General features: G+C 40.9%; 1 protein-coding gene across 2 annotated transcripts in view; it reads right to left on the bottom strand.

Annotated features, from left to right (window-relative positions):
• Window positions 1-19,806, bottom strand: part of ATG5 (autophagy related 5) — a 117,775-nt gene extending 97,969 nt beyond the window's left edge. For both annotated transcript variants that reach the window (XM_055432867.1, XM_088840676.1), the window contains exons 1-2: window positions 19,668-19,806; window positions 12,962-13,125 (exon numbers count right to left, since the gene is read on the bottom strand). In XM_055432867.1, the coding sequence (XP_055288842.1) occupies window positions 12,962-13,069 (108 nt within the window). In that variant the 5' untranslated portion in view covers window positions 13,070-13,125; window positions 19,668-19,806. The remainder of the gene's footprint in view (window positions 1-12,961; window positions 13,126-19,667) is intronic.
• Between the last annotated feature and the right edge of the window lie 735 nt (window positions 19,807-20,541).

The following is a 20,541-nucleotide window of genomic DNA, read 5'->3' as shown; positions in this document are numbered from 1 at the left end:
GTTTACTTTTGCTGGTAAAATGGTTTGTTACTCTATTTCAGCTGCTTCTGTGAATGGAACTCTGTATCACTTTTCATCTTGCTTATTCAAAGTTATGTTTTTTTGATCAGTGAATCAAATAGAATTATGTACTGGGCTGGGGACTATATACAAAGAGAAATTTTCTGGTTCAGGGACTGATACTTAATCAATAAAGATAGAGGTAATAGGCTCCATTAGGTAAGAGAACATTACAGTGGTCCTAGGGGATACAAAGTAAAGGGCTGTGAGTGGTAGTTAGAATGTTCCAGTATGGAAAAAAGGTGCCCATACTAGGAATAAGCTGTAGGATAGGAGTGTGAATTGAACAGAACATAAGTTCCTCTTTTTTAAAAATTTTTAAATTTTTTGGCCACACCACACAGCAAGTGCAATCTTAGTTACCTGACCAGGGAGGGATCAAACCCATGCCCTGCTTTGAAAGCATGGAGTCTTAATCCCTGGACCGCCAGGGAAGTCCCCAGAAGCTCTTCTTTTATTATATAATGAAACAACTAACATGTGATTAGAGAAGAAAAGAAAAAGGAAACTAAAAGTTACTAACTATAAGGAAAAGCACTAGTTGTTTTACAGGAAGTATTATTATCACTTCCATTTTACATACAGCTTAAATATTAGTAACTTATCAAAACCATATTCTATTAAAGAAATCACAAAGAAAAATTTATTAGCACCACAAATGACAGAATCAAGTACAGATGGAACATGGGCAGTCTCTAAGAAATTAAAATAGCATGGTAAATTAGCCATTTAAAAAAATAAATACAATCTATTTGTCCAACAGTTCTGTATTATTAAGTCCAGGTCTTCAACCAGTTTGTTGGGCATTACATAGTTATCTACTCTGTAGAGAATGATATTCACCTACGGAGATTGTAAGATGGAAGATAAATCAGGAATAAATGAGTGTGGGTATCAGCTCTTGATTTTGGAAAGACCTATACTACACGTACAAGGTTCAACTAGAGTGGCTGAAAAATTCACAAATGATTTTCATGATACAAAAATTTCTTTCCAATAAGGAATGAGTAACATTAGAACGTCGGAGAAGGCAATGGCAAGCCACTCCAGTACTATTGCCTAGAAAATCCCATGGATGGAGGAGCCTGGTAGGCTGCAGTCCGTGGGGTCGCTAAGGGTCGGACACGACTGAGCGACTTCACTTTCACTTTTCACTTTCACACATTGGAGAAGGAAATGGCAACCCACTCCAGTGTTCTTGCCTGGAGAATCCCAGGGACGGGGGAGCCTGGTGGGCTTCCGTCTATGGGGTCACACAGAGTCGGACACGACTGAAGTGACTTAGCAGCAGCAGCAGCAACATTAGAATGTAAGCTCCATTAAGACAAGGGTTTTCATCTGTTTTGTTCACGGCTCATATTCCCAATGGCCAAAACAGTGCCTGCTTTATAACAGGCGTATAATAAATATTTGATAAAGAATCAGAGATGCCAAAGGTTAAAGTGTGACAAAAGGTCAAAAGTGATAAATTTTAAAAGAATGCTCATTCAGAATCCACACTCACACTAAAATGTAGCTGGAATCTTCTGTTCTACATTGGCCTGTGGGAATAATCTGTAACTAATATAAATATAGTAGCACTAAGAAAAAACTAGAATAGGTACAGATACAGTTTATCCAGTAAATATTTAAATAGGTAAAATGGAAAGAAAATAACAAAAGAATCACCCTGCCTTCTACATTAGGATTGTATCACACAAGAATTTTCTTTGGTATATCTCATTGGTTTACTTCAAGCTCATGTTTTAAAACTGTGTTAAAATATACCTAGCATAAAATTTACCATGTTAACCATTTTAAGCAAACCGTTCAGTGACATTAAATACATTGACACTGCTGTGACTAACCCAAATATACTAACACTGCTGTGTCACCCATGTGACACCCATGACTATCCATCTCCAGAACTTTCCATCAAATTCTGTACCTATTAAACAATAATTACCTCATTCTCTTCTTCCTCCCTAGTGGCTCAGATGGTAAAGAATCTTCCTGCAGTGCAGGAGACCCAGGTTCAATCTCTGGGTTGGGAAGATCCCTGGAGAAGGGCATGGCAACCCACTCCAGTCTTTTTACCTGGAGAACTTCATGAACAGAGAAGCCTGGTGGGGTACAGTCCGTGAGACACTTCTGAGCAACTATCACTTTCCCTTCTTCCTCCCAGCCTTCCATAATCACTTTTTAACTTTCAGGCTCTGAATTAGACCCTTTTTCCCTAGTGGCTCAGAGGTTAAAACGTCTGCCTACAACGCGAGAGACCTCAGTTCGATCCCTGGGTTGGGAATATCCCCTGGAGAAGGAAATGGCAACCCACTCCAGTATTCTTGCCTGGAGAATCCCATGGATGGAGGAGCCTGGTGGGCTACAGTCCATGGGGTCGCAAAGAATCGGACACGACTGAGCGACTTCAGTTCAGTTCAGTTACATCTAAATGGAATCATAAAATATTTGTCCTTTTGTGTCTGGCTTATTTCACTTCAACTAATGTTTTCAAGGTTCAAGTTCTTTTAATACAGAAAGGATTAACCCCTCTAGGGACACTCTCCACTATATGGACTCCTATTCTCTTACTCCTCATTCAGCACTCAGTATGACACACGTGATATATTTTTTTTCCTCTGGATAGCCAATAAGGAATACATGTTTCACATAGTTGTTTAGATTACTTGGCTTCCGTGGTGGCTCAGCAATAAAGAATCCACCTGCAACGCAGGAGATGCCTGCTTGATCCCTGCGTCGGGCAGATCCCCTGGAGAAGGGAATGGCAATCTACTCCAGTATTCTTGCCTGGGAAATCCTATGGACAGAGGAGCCCAGTGGGCTATAGGCTACAGGGTCGCAAGAGTTGGACATAACTTAGCAACTAAACAAAAACAACAGATTACTTATGTTATAGGGAAAAAGTGCCTGTAATATTATTTGTCTACACCAAATCCTATTTTGTCCAAGAATTTTCAGTTATAAAATTAGAGATTCACTTAACAAACAAACATAGAATTAAAATACACTAGAATCGTCTAGCAAACAGAATCCAACAACATATTAAAAAGATCATACATCATGACCGCGTGGGCTTTATCCCAGGGATACAAGGATTCTTCAATATTCGCAAATCAATCAATGTGATACAAATTGAAAGATAAAAACCATACGTCTATCTCAATAGATGCAGAGAAAGCCTCTGACAAAATTAAACATCCATTTATGATAAAAACCCTCCAGAAAGCAGGCTTGGAAGGATCATACCTCAGCATAATAAAAGCCAAATATGATAAACCCACAGCAAACATTATCCTCAATGGTGAAAAACTGAAAGCATTTTCCCTCAAGTCAGGAACAAGACAAGGGTGCCCACTCTCACCACTACTATTCAACATAGTTTTGGAAGTTTTAGCTACAGCAATTAGAGAAGAAAAAGAAATAAAAGGAATCCAGATTGGAAAAGAAGACACAAAACTCTCACTGTTTGCAGATGACATGATCCTCTACATGGAAAAACCCTAAAGACTCCACCAGAAAATTACTGGAGCTAATCAATGAATATAGTAAAGTTGCAGGATATAAAATTAATACACAGATATCCCTTGCATTCCTATATACTAACAATGAGAAAACAGAAAGAGAAATTAAGGAAACAATTGCATTCACCATTGTGATGAAAAGAATAAAATACTTAGGAATAAATGTACCTAAAGAAACAAAAGACTGATATATAGAAAACTATCAAACACTCATGAAAGAAATCAAAGATGACACAAATAGATGGAGAAATATACCATGTTCATGGATGGAAAGAATCAATATTGTGAAAATGAATATACTACCCAAAGCAATCTATAAATTCAATGCAATTCCTATCAAGCTACCAACAGTATTTTTCAGAAAACTAGAACAAATAATATCAAAATTTGTATGGAATCACAAAAAAACCTCAAATAGCCAAAGCAATCTTGACAAAGAAGAAGAATGGAACTGGAGGAATCAACCTGCCTGACTTCAGACTATACTACAAAGCTACAGTCATCAAGACAGCATGGTACTGGCACAAAGAAACAAATACAGATCAATGGAACAAAAGAGAAAGCCCAGATATAAATCCACAAACCTATGGATACCTTATCTTTGACAAAAGAGGCAAGAATATACAATGGAGAAAAGACAATCTCCTTAACAAGTGGTGCTGGGAAAACTGGTCAACCACCTGTAAAAGAATGAAACTAGAACATTTTCTAACACCACACACAAAAATAAACTCAAAATGGATTAAAGATCTAAATGTAAGACCAGAAACTATAGAACTACTAGACGAAAACACAGGTAAAACACTCTCTGACATAAATCACAGCAGGATCCTCTATGACCCACATCCCAAAGTAATGGAAATAAAAGCAAAAATAAACAAATGGGACCTAATTAAACTTAAAAGCTTTTGCACAATGAAAGAAACTATAAGCAAGGTGAAAAGACAGCCTTCAGAATGAGAGAAAATAATAGCAAATTAAGCAACTGACAAAGTTAATCACAAAAATATACAAGCAGATCATGCATCTCAATACCAGAAAAATAAATGACCCAATCAAAAAATGGGCCAAAGAACCAAACAGACATTTCTCCAAAGAAGACATACAGATGGCTAACAAACACATGAAACAATGCTCAACATCACTCATTATCAGAGAAATGCAAATCAAAACCACAATGAGGTACCATCTCATGCTGGTCAGAATGGCTGCTATCAAAAAACCTACAAATAATAAGTGCTGAAGGGGTATGGAGAAAAAGGAACCCTCTTTCTTTAGGAATAAATCCCACTGTTGGATGTAATGCAAACAGTACAGCCACTATGGAGAACAGTGTGGAGATTCCTCAAAACACTGGAAATAGAACTGTCATACGACCCAGCAATCCCACTGTGGGGCACACACTGAGGAAACCAGAATTGAAAGAGACGCAGGTACCCCAGTGTTCATCACCGCACTGTTTACAATAGCTAGGACACGGAAGCAACCTAGATGTCCATCAGCAGACAAATGGATAAGAAAGCTGTGGTACATATACACAATGGAATAGTACTCAGCTATTAAAAAAAGAATGCATTTGAATCAGTTCTAATGAGGTGGATGAAACTGGAGCCTATTACACAGAGTGAAGTAACTCAGAAAGAAAAACACCAATACAGTATACTGACACATATATATGGAATTTAGAAAGATGGTAACAATGACCCTATATGCAAGACAGCAAAAGAGACACAGATATAAAGTACAGACTTTTGTACTCTGTAGGAGAAGGCGAGGGTGGCATGACTGAAGAGAAGAGCATTAAAACATGTATATTACCATATGTGAAACAGATAACCAGTCCAAGCTCGATGCATAGAACAGGGCACTCAAAGCCGGCGCACTGGGACGACCCTGAGGGATGGGATGGGGAGGGAGGTGGGAGGAGGGTTCAGAATGGAGGACACACATACACCCATGGCTGATTTATGTCAATGTATGATTGGACTGCACCTGGGTTCGATCCCTGGGTCGGGAAGATCCCCTGGAGAAGGAAACGGTAACCCACTCCAGTATTCTTGCCTGGAGAATCCCATGGACGGAGAAGCCTGGTAGGCTATAGTCCACGGGGTCACAAAGAGTCGGACACGACTGAGCGACAGAACAGAACGGAACAGAATGGATGATTGGACTGCAAGGAGATCCAACCAGTCCATTCTAAAGGAGATCAGTCCTGGGTGTTCATTGGAGGGACTGATGCTAAAGCTGAAACTCCAATACTTTGGCCACCTCATGCGACGAGTTGACTCACTGGAAAAGACTCTGATGCTGGGAGGGATTGGGGGTAGGAGGAGACAGGGACGACAGAGAATGAGACGGCTGGATGGCATCACCGACTCGATGGACATCAGTGTGAGTGAACTCCGGGAGCTGATGATGGACAGGGAGGCCTGGCGTGCTGTGATTCATGGGGTCGCAAAGAGTCGGACACGACTGAGCGACTGAACTGAACTGAACTGATGGCAAAAACCACTACAATAAAGCAATTAGTCTCCAATTAAAATAAATAAATTAAAAAATACACTAGAATTCTGTTCCATTTCAATGTGTGAGGCATCCCACTAGGTGATGAGGACAGAGCAGTGAATGAGACAGAAAGAGTTCCTCCTCTCAGGAAGCTCACAGGCTTAAGAGGAAGACAGTAAAAACAAAATTACAAATATGATGAATGCAAAGAAGTAAAGGATGTTACAGGAGAAAACAGCAAAGAAATTTACAGGAAAGCTCGAGGAAGGCCTTTACAGGAAGTAAATTTTAAGGCAAGGGTCAAAAGGGAAACAAGAACAAACCAAACGTGGGTGCCTTTGGATGTCTGGGTGTGAGCAGAGGTGGGAGAGACTTCTGTTTATTCTAACAGAGGGAACTGCAAAGAAGGCATGGCGTGAATACAGAAGGACGAGGACTGGCACATGAGGAACTGTAAGAATTTGAATATGACAGGACTGCAGAGGTTTAGGACAGAATCAGTACTGAAGAAGCAAGAGACCAGATCATGAAGAACCCTGTCAACTACATTAAGGATCCTAAAGGCAATGAAAAGACTAAAGGTTTCAAGCTGGCAGGTTAAAGATTAGATATGTGTTTTTAAAGATTACTCGAACTGTGCAGACTGGAAAATGGAAAGAGGGCAGGGAAACCAGGGAAATCAGGTAATGTTATAAAAACCCTTAGTTTTTAAATGGTGGTCTGAACGAGGCTGTATCATGGCACATGAAAGGTATAAGAAAAGTGCGAAATATCTGAGATGTAAAATCAGACAGACCCAATTATGACTGTCAGGGATATAGGATAAGGCAGTATCAAAGGATGAGTCTCATGTTAATTACTGTAAGAGTAATTAATTAGCTGGATGATAAAACAAGAATAGAAGATGGCAGATGACCAGGTTTTCTGGAGTAAAGATGACGAGTCCAGCTTCAAACACACACAGTTTGAGTTCCTTCAAGACATCTAAGTGAGGTTATCAGCAGAAAGACATACAGGTCTGGAGCTCAGGAGAAAAATACCGGGGAGCTGTTAAGATAAAAATGCTCAACAAAGGCAAAAAAATGGAGTGAGAGCTCTAGTGGAGGAAAAAATAGGTAAAGTGAAAGTCGCTCAGTCATGTCTGACTCTTTGCAACCCCATGGACTATACTGGAGTGGGTAGCCTTTCCTTTCTCCAGGGGATCTTCCCAACCCATGGATTGAACCCAGGCCTCCAGCATTCCAGGCGGATTATTTACCAGCTGGGCCACAAGGGAAACTCAAGAATACTGGAATGGGTAGCCTATCCCTTCTCTAGCAATTCTTTCCAAACCAGTAATTGAACCGGGGTCTCCTGCATTGCAAGTGAATTCTTTACCAACTGAGCTACCAGGGAAGCACCCCCCCAAAAAAACAAAACAAAACAAAAAAAACCCAGAGAAGTGGATCCAAAAAATAAGGCAAAGCAAAGGGGACTATAGGAGCAAAACCAGGGATGAGACACTGCAGAGCAAGAGGACAGTGTAATAAAACCGAGGAAACAGCCAACAACATCAAATAGGGCTGAGAGATCAAGCAAATCAAAGTTCAAAAGCAGACTCTAGGTCTGGTTAAAAAATAAAAAAATAAAAAAATTTAAAAAGATGTCATTAGTGACTTTGACAAGAACAGTTCTGTTGGAGCAGTGTGAAAATATGATTACAGTGAAGTAAGTGGTGGAAGGTGGGAAGGAGACAATGAGTACAGACAATTCTTTTGATAAGTTTGGCTGTGAAGGAAAAGCAACTGGTTGAAAGAAAGATGGGGTCAAAGAGGTTTGTTACAAGATAGGAAGGATCTGAGACAATATAAATGCTGCAAAGAAGTTGTCAATAGACAGAAAAAGTTGAAAGTAAAATAAATAGAGAAGGCAGAAGATGGGATCCAGAACACAGATGGAAGGTTGGGCCTTGCCCGAGAAGAAAGGGCACCTCTTCCATTAAAACAGGAGAGAAAAAGCAAATCTGTGCAGATACGCTTTCACCTATCTGTGCAGATACGCTTTACAGAGTTGGTGGCAGAAAGTTAAGGAAGGTCCTGTCAACGTGGTTTCTATTTTCTTTATGAAGCAGGAAGTGAGGTGAGGGCTCAGAGAAGGAGTCCTGGCAGAGGACAGATACAGTTGACTATGGGAACATAAACAGACTGCTGGGAAAAGTTTAGGGTCTACTCAGATCAATTACCACACATCTACGTGGTTACCTCTGGTAAAAAGTCACAAAATGTGAATACAATTTAGTATGTATGTTTTATATTGGATAATCTAAAGGAAAAGTGACAGTTCAAATGAATATAACAGAAACAACAAAAACTGAAAAGTTGCTTTGTTTATAGGAAAATTCCTTCCTAATACTCTCTGTAATGTAAGATATAATTCTCAATGACTATGACACACAGAATTGGCTGAAAGATTATACAAAGCCAACAAGTCAAAATGCAGAAATAAACAGAAATACATCTAACATTAATAAGCTTTCCCAATTAAAAACAGAAAATACCAGAAGACTATTTGAATAAAAATTATTTAATTTACAAATTTGGTACAGAGTGGATATTTAAAAACGTAGTTTCTAAGAAAGAAGCTATAAACATTAATAAAAGGAAACTGCATTCCCATTCATCCATCCTTCCTGCACCTCCACCTGAACACGAATGGACGCTTCAGGCCATAATGACAACCCTGTTATATCACCTCACCTGAACTCTATGAATGTCTGGGAAAGAGGTCTACTAGCTTTCAGGCCAAATTTTCATCCCATTTGATCTACCTCTTTAAAACAGTATCATTATTATAACTCAAAGCAATTAAAAATACATTCAAGCTTAATTTACAACAAAGAGACATGTGAACTAAAATCATATTGGCACTAAAATGTTTACCGATAATACTTCTAATAGTAAAACCACTGCTAGTGATTTTGTATACAGCATTTTCTTTCTTCAGTTCAGTCGCTCAGTCGTGTCTGACTCTTTGCAATCGCATGGACTGCAGCATGCCAGGCCTCCCTGTCCATCACCAACTCCCAGAGTTTACTCAAACTCATGTCCATTGAGTCGGTGATGCCTTCCAACCATCTCATCCTCTGTCGTCCCCTTCTCCTCTCGCCTTCAATCTTTCCCAGCATCAGGGTCTTTTCAAATGAGTCAGCTCTTTGCATCAGGTGGCCAAAGTATTGGAGCTTCAGCTTCAACATCACTCCTTCCAATGAACATTTAGGACTGATCTTTAGGATGGACTTGTTGGGTCTCCTTGCAGTCCAAGGGACTCTCAAGAGTCTTCTCCAGCACCACAGTTCAAAAGCATCAATTTGTCGGCGATCAGCTTTCTTCACAGTCCAACTCTCACATCCATACATGACCACTGGAAAAACCATAGCCTTGACTAGATGGACCTTTGCTGACAAAGTAATGTTTCTGCTTTTTAATATGCTATCTAGGTTGGTCATAACTTTCCTTCCAAGGAGTAAGCGTCTTTTAATTTCATGGCTGCAATCAGCATCTGCAGTGATTTTGGAGCCCAAAAAAATAAAGTCTGACATTGATTCCACTGTTTCCCATTTATTTCCCACGAAGTGATGGGACCAGATGCCATGATCTTTGTTTTCTGATTGTTGAGCTTCAAGCCAACTTTTTCACTCTCCTCTTTCACTTTCATCAAGAGGCTTTTTAGTTCCTCTTCACTTTCTGCCATAAGGGTGGTGTCATCTGCATATCTGAGGTTATTGATATTTCTCCCCGCAATCTTGATTCCAGCTTGTGCTTCTTCCAGCCCAGCGTTCCTCATGATGTACTCTGCATAGAAGTTAAATAAGCAGGGTGACAATATACAGCCTTGACGTACTCCTTCTCCTATTTGGAACCACTCTGTTGTTCCATGTCCAGTTCTAACTGTAGCTTCCTAACCTGCATACAGGTTTCTCAAGAGGCAGGTCAGGTGGTCTGGTATTCCTATCTCTTTCAGAATTTTCCACAGTTTATTGTGATCCACACAGTCAAAAGCTTTGGCATAGTCAATGAAGCAGAAATATATGTTTTTCTCTCTTGCTTTCTCCAAGATCCAGCGGATGTTGGCAATTTGATCTGTTTCCTCTACCTTTTCTAAAACCAGCTTGAACAACTGGAAGTTCACGGTTCACGTACTGTTGAAGCCTGGCTTAGAGAATTTTGAGCATTACTTTACTAGTGTGTGAGATGAGTGCAACTGTGCAGTAGTCTGAGCATTCTTTGGCATTGCCTTTCTTAGGGACTGGAATGAAAACTGACCTTTTCCAGTCCTGTGGCCACTGTTGAGTTTTCCAAATTTGCTGGCATATTGAGTGCAGCACTTCCACTGCATCATCTTTTAGGATCTGAAATAGCTCAACTGGAATTCCATCACTTCCACTAGCTTTGTTCGTAGTGATGCTTCCTAAGGTCCACTTGACTTCACATTCCAGGATGTCTGGCTCTAGGTGAGTGTTCACACCATCACTTTTTCTTTCTTACACTTCAGTATTTATCTGACTCTTTGTGACCCCACGAACTGTAGCCTGCCAGGCTCCTCTGCCCATGGGATTTCCCAGGCAAGAACACTGGAGTGAGTTGCCATTTCCTTCTCCACACTTAAGTATGCATGCATTTAAAGAGCAAAATCTGAATTATGCTGCATGGTTTTAAAGTTCAGTTCTTTGTTTAATATTTATTAAATGCCTGTCACCCAATAATCTGCAAAAACATGACCACAATGAAGTTTCTTTTGGGTGAAGAATTAGGAAGAATTCAAAGAAAAGAAAAATCAATTAGTATTAAAAACAATCTTCCTCCAACAGTTAATCTCATTACTCTACCATTTTTAATTCGATTAGAAACAAAAAACAACTTACCCTCTAGTTCTCACAATGGTCTTTTCATATTTAAACAGATTTATACATAAGGAAGGAAAAATATTAAATTCTTTACTTGCTTTTTTTAAGTGCAGAAAATGTGTCAATCATCATATTCTGATTTAAAAGTAAACAGTTTTAAATCATATATCTCTTAGCTTTCACTACTTTGACTAACTGCACACACATACACTCCTTTGTGTAAGTACTATTAGAAAGCTGCCCAAGGTTAAAAGTTTTCATTAAAATAGAAAAAGCCAGTTTGGAAGTAAATGATATCCTAACCAAAACTACTGAAGGAGAAGAGTAAAAATACATCTAACAAATGAAATGTCTCTAAAAATAAACTATGATCACTTTTCATTTTTAACCATGGAAGTTTTTCTAAAGGTGGAAAACTGATGAGTTTCCAAAGTAAAAATGATTCAAATTTATAGAATCAGTTATGATTATCTGGAAAAGTACAAAAGACTACCCAATTTCTCTGAAATTATCATTCAGTGCTTCCCTGGTGGCTCAGAGGTTAAGGCGTCTGCCTCCAATGCAGGAGACCCGGGTTCGATCCCTGGGTCGGGAAGATCCCCTGGAGAAGGAAATGGTAACCCCCTCCAGTATTCTTGCCTGGAGAATCCCATGGACAGAGAAGCCTGGTAGGTTACAGTCCATGGGGTCGCAAAGAGTCAGACACGACTGAGCGACAAAGCAGAAAACGGAAGAAAACCCAGAGAATTTTAAACAAACCCCCAACATGGGGGTGGAGAGACTTTCATGCACTGAGTATCTACCATTTGTGTGACATATTCCAGATTCAAGGATGCACAGAGAAAAATCAAACAGTTCCTGTACCCAACAAGTTGAGGACGGGCCCCTAAAGGAGCTTTCTCCAGCCATCTGACTATCCCCAGCTGGGGCAGGTAGGGGACAAGTGCGGCCTCACCAGCACACAGGGAAGAAACCCAAGGGAGAGCTCCACTAAAGTGAAACAAGAGACAGTCCAGCACCACAGATGTACTTCCACTTCTCCAGATTTTCCTGAGTACACAATATTATGTGTGCATGCATGCTAAGTCATTTCAGTTGTGTCGGACTCTTTGCAACTCCATGGACTGTAGCCCACCAGGCTCCTCTGTCCATGGGATTCTCCAGGCAAGAATACTGGAGTGGGTTGCCATGTACTTCTCCAGGGGATCTTCCCAACCCAGGAATCAAACCCATGTGTCATGTCTTCTGCGTTGGCAGGCAGGTTCTTTACCACTAGCGCCACCTGGGAAGACTGTGTACCCGAGACACAAAGGAAAAACTAAAATGACAGTAACTGAGAATGTCTTTGCCTGCTAGGGACTATTTAGTAAAAAGGGAAGATACCATTATCTCTGACTGACAGGTGCTTAAGTTTGGATCACATCATCAATTAGAAAAGAAAAAAGAAAGGCAGACTAAAATCAAAAGATAACTGATACTCTCTTTTTAGAACAGATAATACACTAACTCAAACCCAAAGCCTACATGCAATTTATGTTACTAAAGAATATATTTCATATTATCTATATTAACTCATGAACATATGAAGACCACCCGCATTCGTATGTTCATTCAGCTATCAAAAAAAATTTTAATAGTTGCTTTGAATACAAAAGAACCAAATCTGAACCTATCATTTTCAAAATAGCTTCCTGTTAAAAAACCACACATAACTTATGATTCATTATCATATACTATAGATGTGTAAGAAAAAGAAAGTCAAGAAGGTCCCGTATCAACATGTCAGCAGTGCTTTTATCCTCTGAGCAGTAGGATTAGAGGTGATTCTTACTTCCTTCTTTTCACAGATCTGTGTCTCCTAATTTTGTTTCCATAATAAGCACATATTAATTGTATACAAAGAGTTGAAAACCAACCTCCTGGTTCTTAAGAGCTTTCCCTAGAGAAATGGACAAAGTTCCGACATCCCATTTGCCACCACCAGCATACTTACATAATATGGTTCTGCCTCACGTTCAGTTATCTCATCCTGATACAGGGTGAAGCAAGTTGGAATTCGTCCAAACCACACATCTCGAAGCACATCTTTGTCATCTGTCATTCTTCCAGTGGTGAAAGCAGTACATATAGGCTAAATTATTTTCAGCCAAAGCCAAACTGAAAATAAAATGAAGAGTATTAGTCTGATCCTTGTAAGAATAAACGAAACTGCTCCAAAACAAAGATTACAGGAAATCAAGAATGCCACAAAGATTATTCACTTCAAAAAACTACATGATGGGCATTCTTCAGAATGAATGCAAAAATCAGTACAACAAATTCCAAATGTGAAGCTATTATTTATTTAGAGATCACGGAAGTAACCATTTCAAAATTACATATACAACTAACAAACCACAGCCAAAGTGAAACTACACTTGCAACATTCTCTCAAGCCACAAAAAAGTATACTGCTTATCTAAAGTGAACTCTTCACCTATAACTTTTGTCTCAGTTTTCTCATCTATAAAATGGGAATAACAGCACTGACCATGTAAGAGAGATATGAAAATTAAATTCATACATGTAGAATACTTACAATAATGCCTGTAACACAGTACTAGTAGTATAAGACGCATCTGTCATAATTTATAGAACCAACAAGAGCGTGTCTCAAAAAATGTTTAAAAGTCAAAAATTTCAAGAACTTAGAATAATCAAAAGCGTTATCTAGTGTAAACTGGAATTATAAGAGTAATAGAAAATACAACAAAAAATTATGCACTGAGCATTGCTAGTAACACTCTATACTATAGAGTCACAATTTGATTATTTGATACACCCAGCTCTGCGGCAGACGCTGAGGGCTTCACGATGATGATGACAATGACAATGGTGGTGATCTTTTAAAACCTCAGGCATATCCGACTCTGCAACCCAATGGACTGTAGCCCACCAGTCCTCCTCTGTCCATGGGGATTCTCCAGGCAAGAATACTGGACTGGGAAGCCATTTCCTTCTCCAAAGGATCTTTCAGACCCAGGGATAGGACCCGAGTCTCCTACATTGCAGGCAGATTCTTTACCGTCTGAGCCACCAGGAAAGCCTCTACAGGCATTGCCCAGAAGGTTCTATTTACGAATCTGCTGAACATACCATGCACTTTCATGTCCCTTCCACAGCTGTGCTCATGGTTCCTAACCCTAATGTAGCCTTCCCCACCTTGTCTTCGACTTGAACAGCCTTCAGGATCCTGCTCAAAACAGCCTTTCTTCTATACATGAATCAGGCAGAACCTCACTGCACCTTTACTTTTCCTCTACTGCAGCAGGGTTTTCAATCTCCTATTCTTTCCACCATACCATATGAATTGCCAAACATCCCTTTCAACTCCAAAATGCCCAGGGTTATAATTAAATGTTACTTTGTGAGTGCTTTCATAGGGAGGAGGGGAAGAAGTTAAATATTAACAGAACTTACAGTGTTCAGTGAAGAATTTTAAAAGATACTGAACTTGAAGAATGGGTAAAATATGGACAGAAGAAAAGAAGACAAATAATCCAAGCAGGGCAATATAGCATCAGCAAAGACAGGAGCAATATGTGAGCCGACTTTTTGGGAAACATATTGGGAACAGTAGTAGGCAATGAAAGAGCTGACACTGTGACATGTTCTACTACCACACATGATTTTAAGCAAGTCACTTAACTTCACTAAGTCTCAATTTCCTTAACTGTAAAAGGTACCAGGGTTGTTCTAGAAAAAAAAGTCTATAAAGTATGTGACATGGTACTGGACACAGTAAGTGCTGAGACATAAAAGCAATTATTATTCCTTTAATGTCAAATTTGTAAATATATAATGTAACTAGATCATGAGGTATACCAAATAGATAACTGTAGGTTTTCAATTTTATCCAACAAGCTGTGAGATTCTGTAATGGTGAAATAAAAACAATTATCTGGTATAGTCAGAACTATGGCTTTTCCGGTAGACATGTACGGATGTGACAGTTGGACCATAAAAAAAGTTGAGAGCTGAAGAACTGATGCTTTCGAACTGCGGTGCTAGAGAAGACTCGTGAGAGTCCCTTGGACTGCAAGGAGATCAAACCAGTCAATCCTAAAGGACATGAACCCTGAGTATTCATTGGAAAAACTGATGCTGAAGCTGAAGCTCCAATACTTTGACCACCTGATGGAAAGAAAAGACCCTGATGCTGGGAAAGATTGAGGGCGAGAGGAAAAGGAAGCGACAGAGGATGAGATGGTTGGACGGCATCACTGACTCAATGGATGCAAGTTTGAGTAAACTCAGGGAAATAGTGAAGAACAGGGAAGCCTGGCAGGCTGCAGTTTATGGGATTGCAAAGAGTAGAACATGACTTAGCAAATGAACAACAACACATACCTGGTGGCAATGCGCAGAAGGAGATCTGAGTCAGAGAAAGGATAGCCAGGAAGCAATGCCAGCAACTAAGGCATATAATAATGAGTGCCTGACCTAGACTGGTAGAGTGGGTTGAAAACAGAGAGGAGGCTTTTCCAATGAAGAGTGCTGCTGCTGCTGCTGCTGAGTCGCTTCAGTCGTGTCCGACTCTGTGCGACCCCACAGATGGCAGCCCACCAGGCTCCCCCGTCCCTGGGATTCTCCAGGCAAGAAGCTGGTAAAAAAAAACTGGCTGAGGGATAAAGACAAGGACTGAAAAGATTTAAATGCTTACACAGGCAAGAGAGTAAGGCAGTTGAGAGGTGTTGAAACTGGACTGACATGGGTTTCAACCCTGACTTCCTCATATAAGCTGTGAGTCCTTGGACAACAAACCTGACATCTCCAAACCTCTTATCTGTAAACTGAAGATAATTCTAATGTCACAGGTTGCTCTGGTTTAGCACCTAGTAGCCAACAACTAGGAGAAGGCAATGGCAAGCCACTCCAGTACTCTTGCCTAAAAAATCCCATGGATGGAGGAGCCTGGTAGGCTGCAGTTCGTGGGGTCACTATGGGTCAGACACGACTGAGCGATTTCACTTTCACTTTTCACTTTCACACATTGGAGAAGGAAATGGCAACCCACTCCAGTGTTCTTGCCTGGAGAATCCCAGGGATGGGGGAGCCTGGTGGGCTTCCGTCTATGGGGTCACACAGAGTCGGACACGACTGAAGTGACTTAGCAGCAGCAGCCAACAACTTGAAAAATGGAATACGTATTTAAATCCATGGCCCCTCTGCTTGCATACCCTTTGCCCCTTCTCTTGGCCAATTCTTCATCTTTTAAAAGTGAACCTAACATCAGTTTCTTGGGAAGCCTTCCACTAAGCAAACTACAATCTACTTACTTATTATTTATCTTTATTGTTATATGGTATAACAATGCACTGCAGTTATGTTTATCTTATCTGACTCTTGCCCCTCCCAAAACTGAACTGTACGTTCCTTGACAGCAGAAATTGAGTCATATATACCTTTGTATCCGGGAGGGTAGCACAATTAGCACATAGTAGGTTCTGGAATTTTTGTTAAACACCGGAAAATATATAAATACATAAACCCCAAAGTTACACTAGCTACTTAAGAAACTTCTCCACCTAAACTCTTTCCTAAATTGTTATAATCACACTTTAAATTCAGTGAATTTTATTATTTTAGAAAAATATTTTTCCCTCTCATATATACAGAATGATATCAAACCACGCATCCAACTTGAAGGCAACATTTTCGAAGAATAGAAATCTCAAACCATGTACAGTCTACTAGAAATAAGCTTCTTTAGGGCAATGACTACTACATGACTGCCGCTGTATTTTCTGCATCTAATTCACAGACTGGAAAAATGGTAGGTGTGTCCAACGAAAAATACTTAGCAAACAGTACAATGAGTATGATAAGAATGTAATGCACAATTAACAGTCCCTTTTACGCTACAAACCAAGAACAGCTAACCTACTACCTGAAGCTGTTTTTTGCTGACAAAATCCCCAACTATCCACAAATTACTTAAAATATCAAATACCGACTACTAGTAAATTTGTAAACATCTAAAAATATGCTGGCTGGTCTCCCTTTAAATTCAAAAGTGGGCTCTGAGTACTGCCCAGTGTTCTCATGTTTCCCTAGTCCATTTATTCTTCCACTGTCCCAGATCAACTCTCTCTTCTCAAATTTTCGCATCTCCGTCCTTACTCTCTCTCAGCTAATGACTTGCCTTTTTAACTATTTCCTTCTATCTGGTTACTAAGGATCACCAGTTTTGAACAGGGGTTTTAAGGAACAGGCACACCCCCATCCTGGGGGATATAGTCTGTAACTCGCCCCAACCTCCAAATGTTGAACTGTCCTGAGGTCCTTGAACCCTGCCTTTGGAGATCTCTTAGGGCTTTATATATCATTTACACAATAACAACTCCCACATTCACACCTTCAACCTAGACTTCTCTTCTGAACTCTAGTTCCACATATACTACTGTATACTGACATTTCATTTGGAAATTTAGCAAGTGCAAAACTGAAAATTATTTCAGATCTCCCTCTCTCCTCTTCCTAGTACTCTGTGGTCTTCCCCAAACCACCAAGTGGTAACTCTATTCTTAGTTGCTCAGGCCTTAAATCTGGGAGTCAACCATGACCCCTCTTCACAGCTGACCAGCTCGAGCTTACACACCAGTCTAGAACCTGGCTATTTCTCACCACCTCCACTATTACCACACTGATCCAAGTCACTGTGACCTTTAACTCAGATAAATGCCACAGTCTACCAACAGAGGTCTCAACATTTCTGCAACTTGCTGCAGAGAGAAAACAATGTAACCAGAAAAAAAAATTTTAAAACACAAGTCAGATGAGTTCACTCCTTTATTCAAAACTCTTGTTGTTTAGGCCCTCAGTCGTATCTGACTCTTTTGCAACCCCATGGACTGTAGCCCTCCACGCTCCTCTGTCCTTGGAATTCTCCAGGGAACAATACTGGAGTGGGTAGACATTCCCTTGTCCAGGGGATCTTCCTGACCCAGAGATCCGCACTGCAGGTGGATTTTTTACCACTGAGTCACCTGGGAAGCCATTAAAAACCAGACCATCTTATTCAAAGTAAAAACTAAAAGTGTTTTTTTTTTAAAAAGAAGTCTTACCAGGCCCTTATATGACCTGGGGCTTCCCTCGTAGCTCAGTAGGTAAAGAATCTGCCTACAGTTCAGGAGACCCGGGTTCGATTTCTGGATCAGGAAGATCCCCTGGAGAAGAGAATGGCAACCCACTCCAGTATTCTTGCCTGGAGAATCCCATGGACAGAGGAGCATGGTGGGCTACAGTCCATGGGGTCGCAAAGAATCGGACACAAGATTGAGCGACTAACATTAACTACCTACTCTGACCTGCTTATCTATGTCTTTCTCCAACTTGCTCCCCGAGCTGAGCCAAACTAGCTGATATGCTCCTGCCTCAGGGACTCTGGCTGTTCTCATGGCCTTTACCACTACATCCACATGGCACCCTTCCTTATCATTACTAGGTTTCTGCTCAAATGTCATCGTCTCTTAGGCCACCACTATAACTTCCTACACGTGATACTAGCATGTCCCATTCCCCTTCATTATTTTTTCTCCACAGCACATTTCACCACTCCACTTCACATATACTTTAATTAACTTTTAAACTGATATCTCCCCACCCCAAACCTCAAAGTGAACTTCAAGATGGCAGCGATTTTTATTGTCTTCTTCACTGTTTGTTGTTTCGTTTATCTTTTGTTCGGTGCCTGGCACATAACTGGCACTTCATATCTGTTAAATTAATAAAATGAACCTACACTTGAAGCTTGTACATTATTCTAAAATCTCTTATCCATATTGTATCATTCTGTTCGTTTTTCCCCAACTTTAATCACCATACCATGGTGGATCAAAGAACATGCTCAAATCCAATATAAAATCCTAAAATTTCCCTCAACTGCTACCCTCAGCCCAACATATTTACTTTCAAATTCAAAATTCAATCAACAACTCCCTTTATGGAAATCACAAAATAATTCGGTTCAAACCCAAGTATACACAGTCCCCAAAACTCCGAAATTTATCAAGTAAATTCTAGAAGGCTTTAGAAGTCCAGTGTCGTTTGACAGCCTCTGGGTTTTGATTCTTGCTAAAAACATGTTATGCCTCCACACCCTTCAGAAAAATCTAGAACCAATCCAGTTTCCCTAAGCTCCTCAACTTCAGATGTGACTTGAAAATAATCCAAAGTATAATTAAAGTATATGAAAGTGCTTTGCCAACGGGAAATTGATTTTTTGGCACTAAATATTATTAAATGAGACTTAATGAACGCTTTGAGAAGATAAACTGGGGAAAACTCCACCGACTTCATATAGAATCGAACTGCCTATGAAATAACTATGATCTAAATAACTACTCCACGAAAAATGCAGGTCCTGAACTAAACTCTAGAGCCTGCAATGAGACCCAGGCTTCCTACCTTAGAAAGGATCGGGCTTATTCCCTCCAGAGATCACAGAGGCTACACCCTCCAGCCGGCGCTAGGGCTCCGGGGGCGGCGCCTGGGCAACGCCACCTTCCTCCGAGGAACCACCTTCACCCGCCACCGCCGCCCGGGGGAGCGCTCCTCTCGCCGCACACGCCCCTCCTTTTTACCACACCTACCTGGCACTTCCCCAACCCTCTTCCTGCGGGCATTGCCTCACACTGGGGTGACAGACACACACATACCCTACTAGAAGCGCCGGCTTCTCCTCCGGCTTCCTGCACAGGTGAAGACGCTGGGCGGAGGAGAGCGCCCAATACACTATGCCGCGGAGATGCACCAGCCGGGAGTCCCGACGGCCCGCGCAGCCGCAGAAGGCACCTGCGCTGAGGTCGGAGTCGAGCCCAGCTGCACTTCCGCCCTCCGGTATCCAGCAAAGACGGCCCGCAGCGCCGCGGAGCCCTGGAAGCCCACCGCAAGTCCAGTCACCCTCGGCGCCCGGAGATGACGTCACGAGACCCCACGTGGCCCGCACTCCGCCCTCCGAGTTCGGCCCAACCCTGCACGGAGGCTGGAGCCAGGCTTGAGCATGCGCGGACCGAGGGGGTCAGACCCCTGGCAAGTTCACAGATGCTCTCCCGGTTTGTCTGTTCCTTTGGCAGTCATTGGTATTTAAGGTGGTTGTAACAGTTCCGTGAGAACAGAGACTTTTACAAATACGGAGACACTGCCTCACTGAGCTGGATCGCGGCGTCTCTCACCTGGCTTCCCACAGTAAAATTAATAAAACGTTGGTCTTCAAAGTATTTTCACATCTATTTTCTCATCTTCACTTTGTCAGAGCCACAGCATGAATTAACAGGCATTTAACGATAAAATACCTGAATACTGAAGCCCTCCCATCCATCCAGTTGTATATACCTTTGTCTTCCTGTAGCATAAAATAACAAGCAATTAGTAAACTTACTCTTAAAAGCTGTTGGCATTGGATCTAGAAGCCTTGTCAGATATTTAACGTTAGTCTTTTAATTACACATTCCATCAAAATATACTATGCATACTGAGTAAATACTACTTTATCGTTCCTGATAATTGGGAAGATTAGGAAAATCCTAGTAT

The sequence above is a fragment of the Moschus berezovskii genome, chromosome 10, assembly GCF_049115385.1.
Source record: "Moschus berezovskii isolate FMDL1 chromosome 10, NW_MosBer_1.0, whole genome shotgun sequence".
In the NCBI taxonomy this organism is placed as follows: Eukaryota; Metazoa; Chordata; class Mammalia; order Artiodactyla; family Moschidae; genus Moschus; species Moschus berezovskii.
The sequence above is the reverse complement of the archived record's forward strand: the minus strand, read 5'-3'. Positions and strand labels throughout refer to the sequence as shown.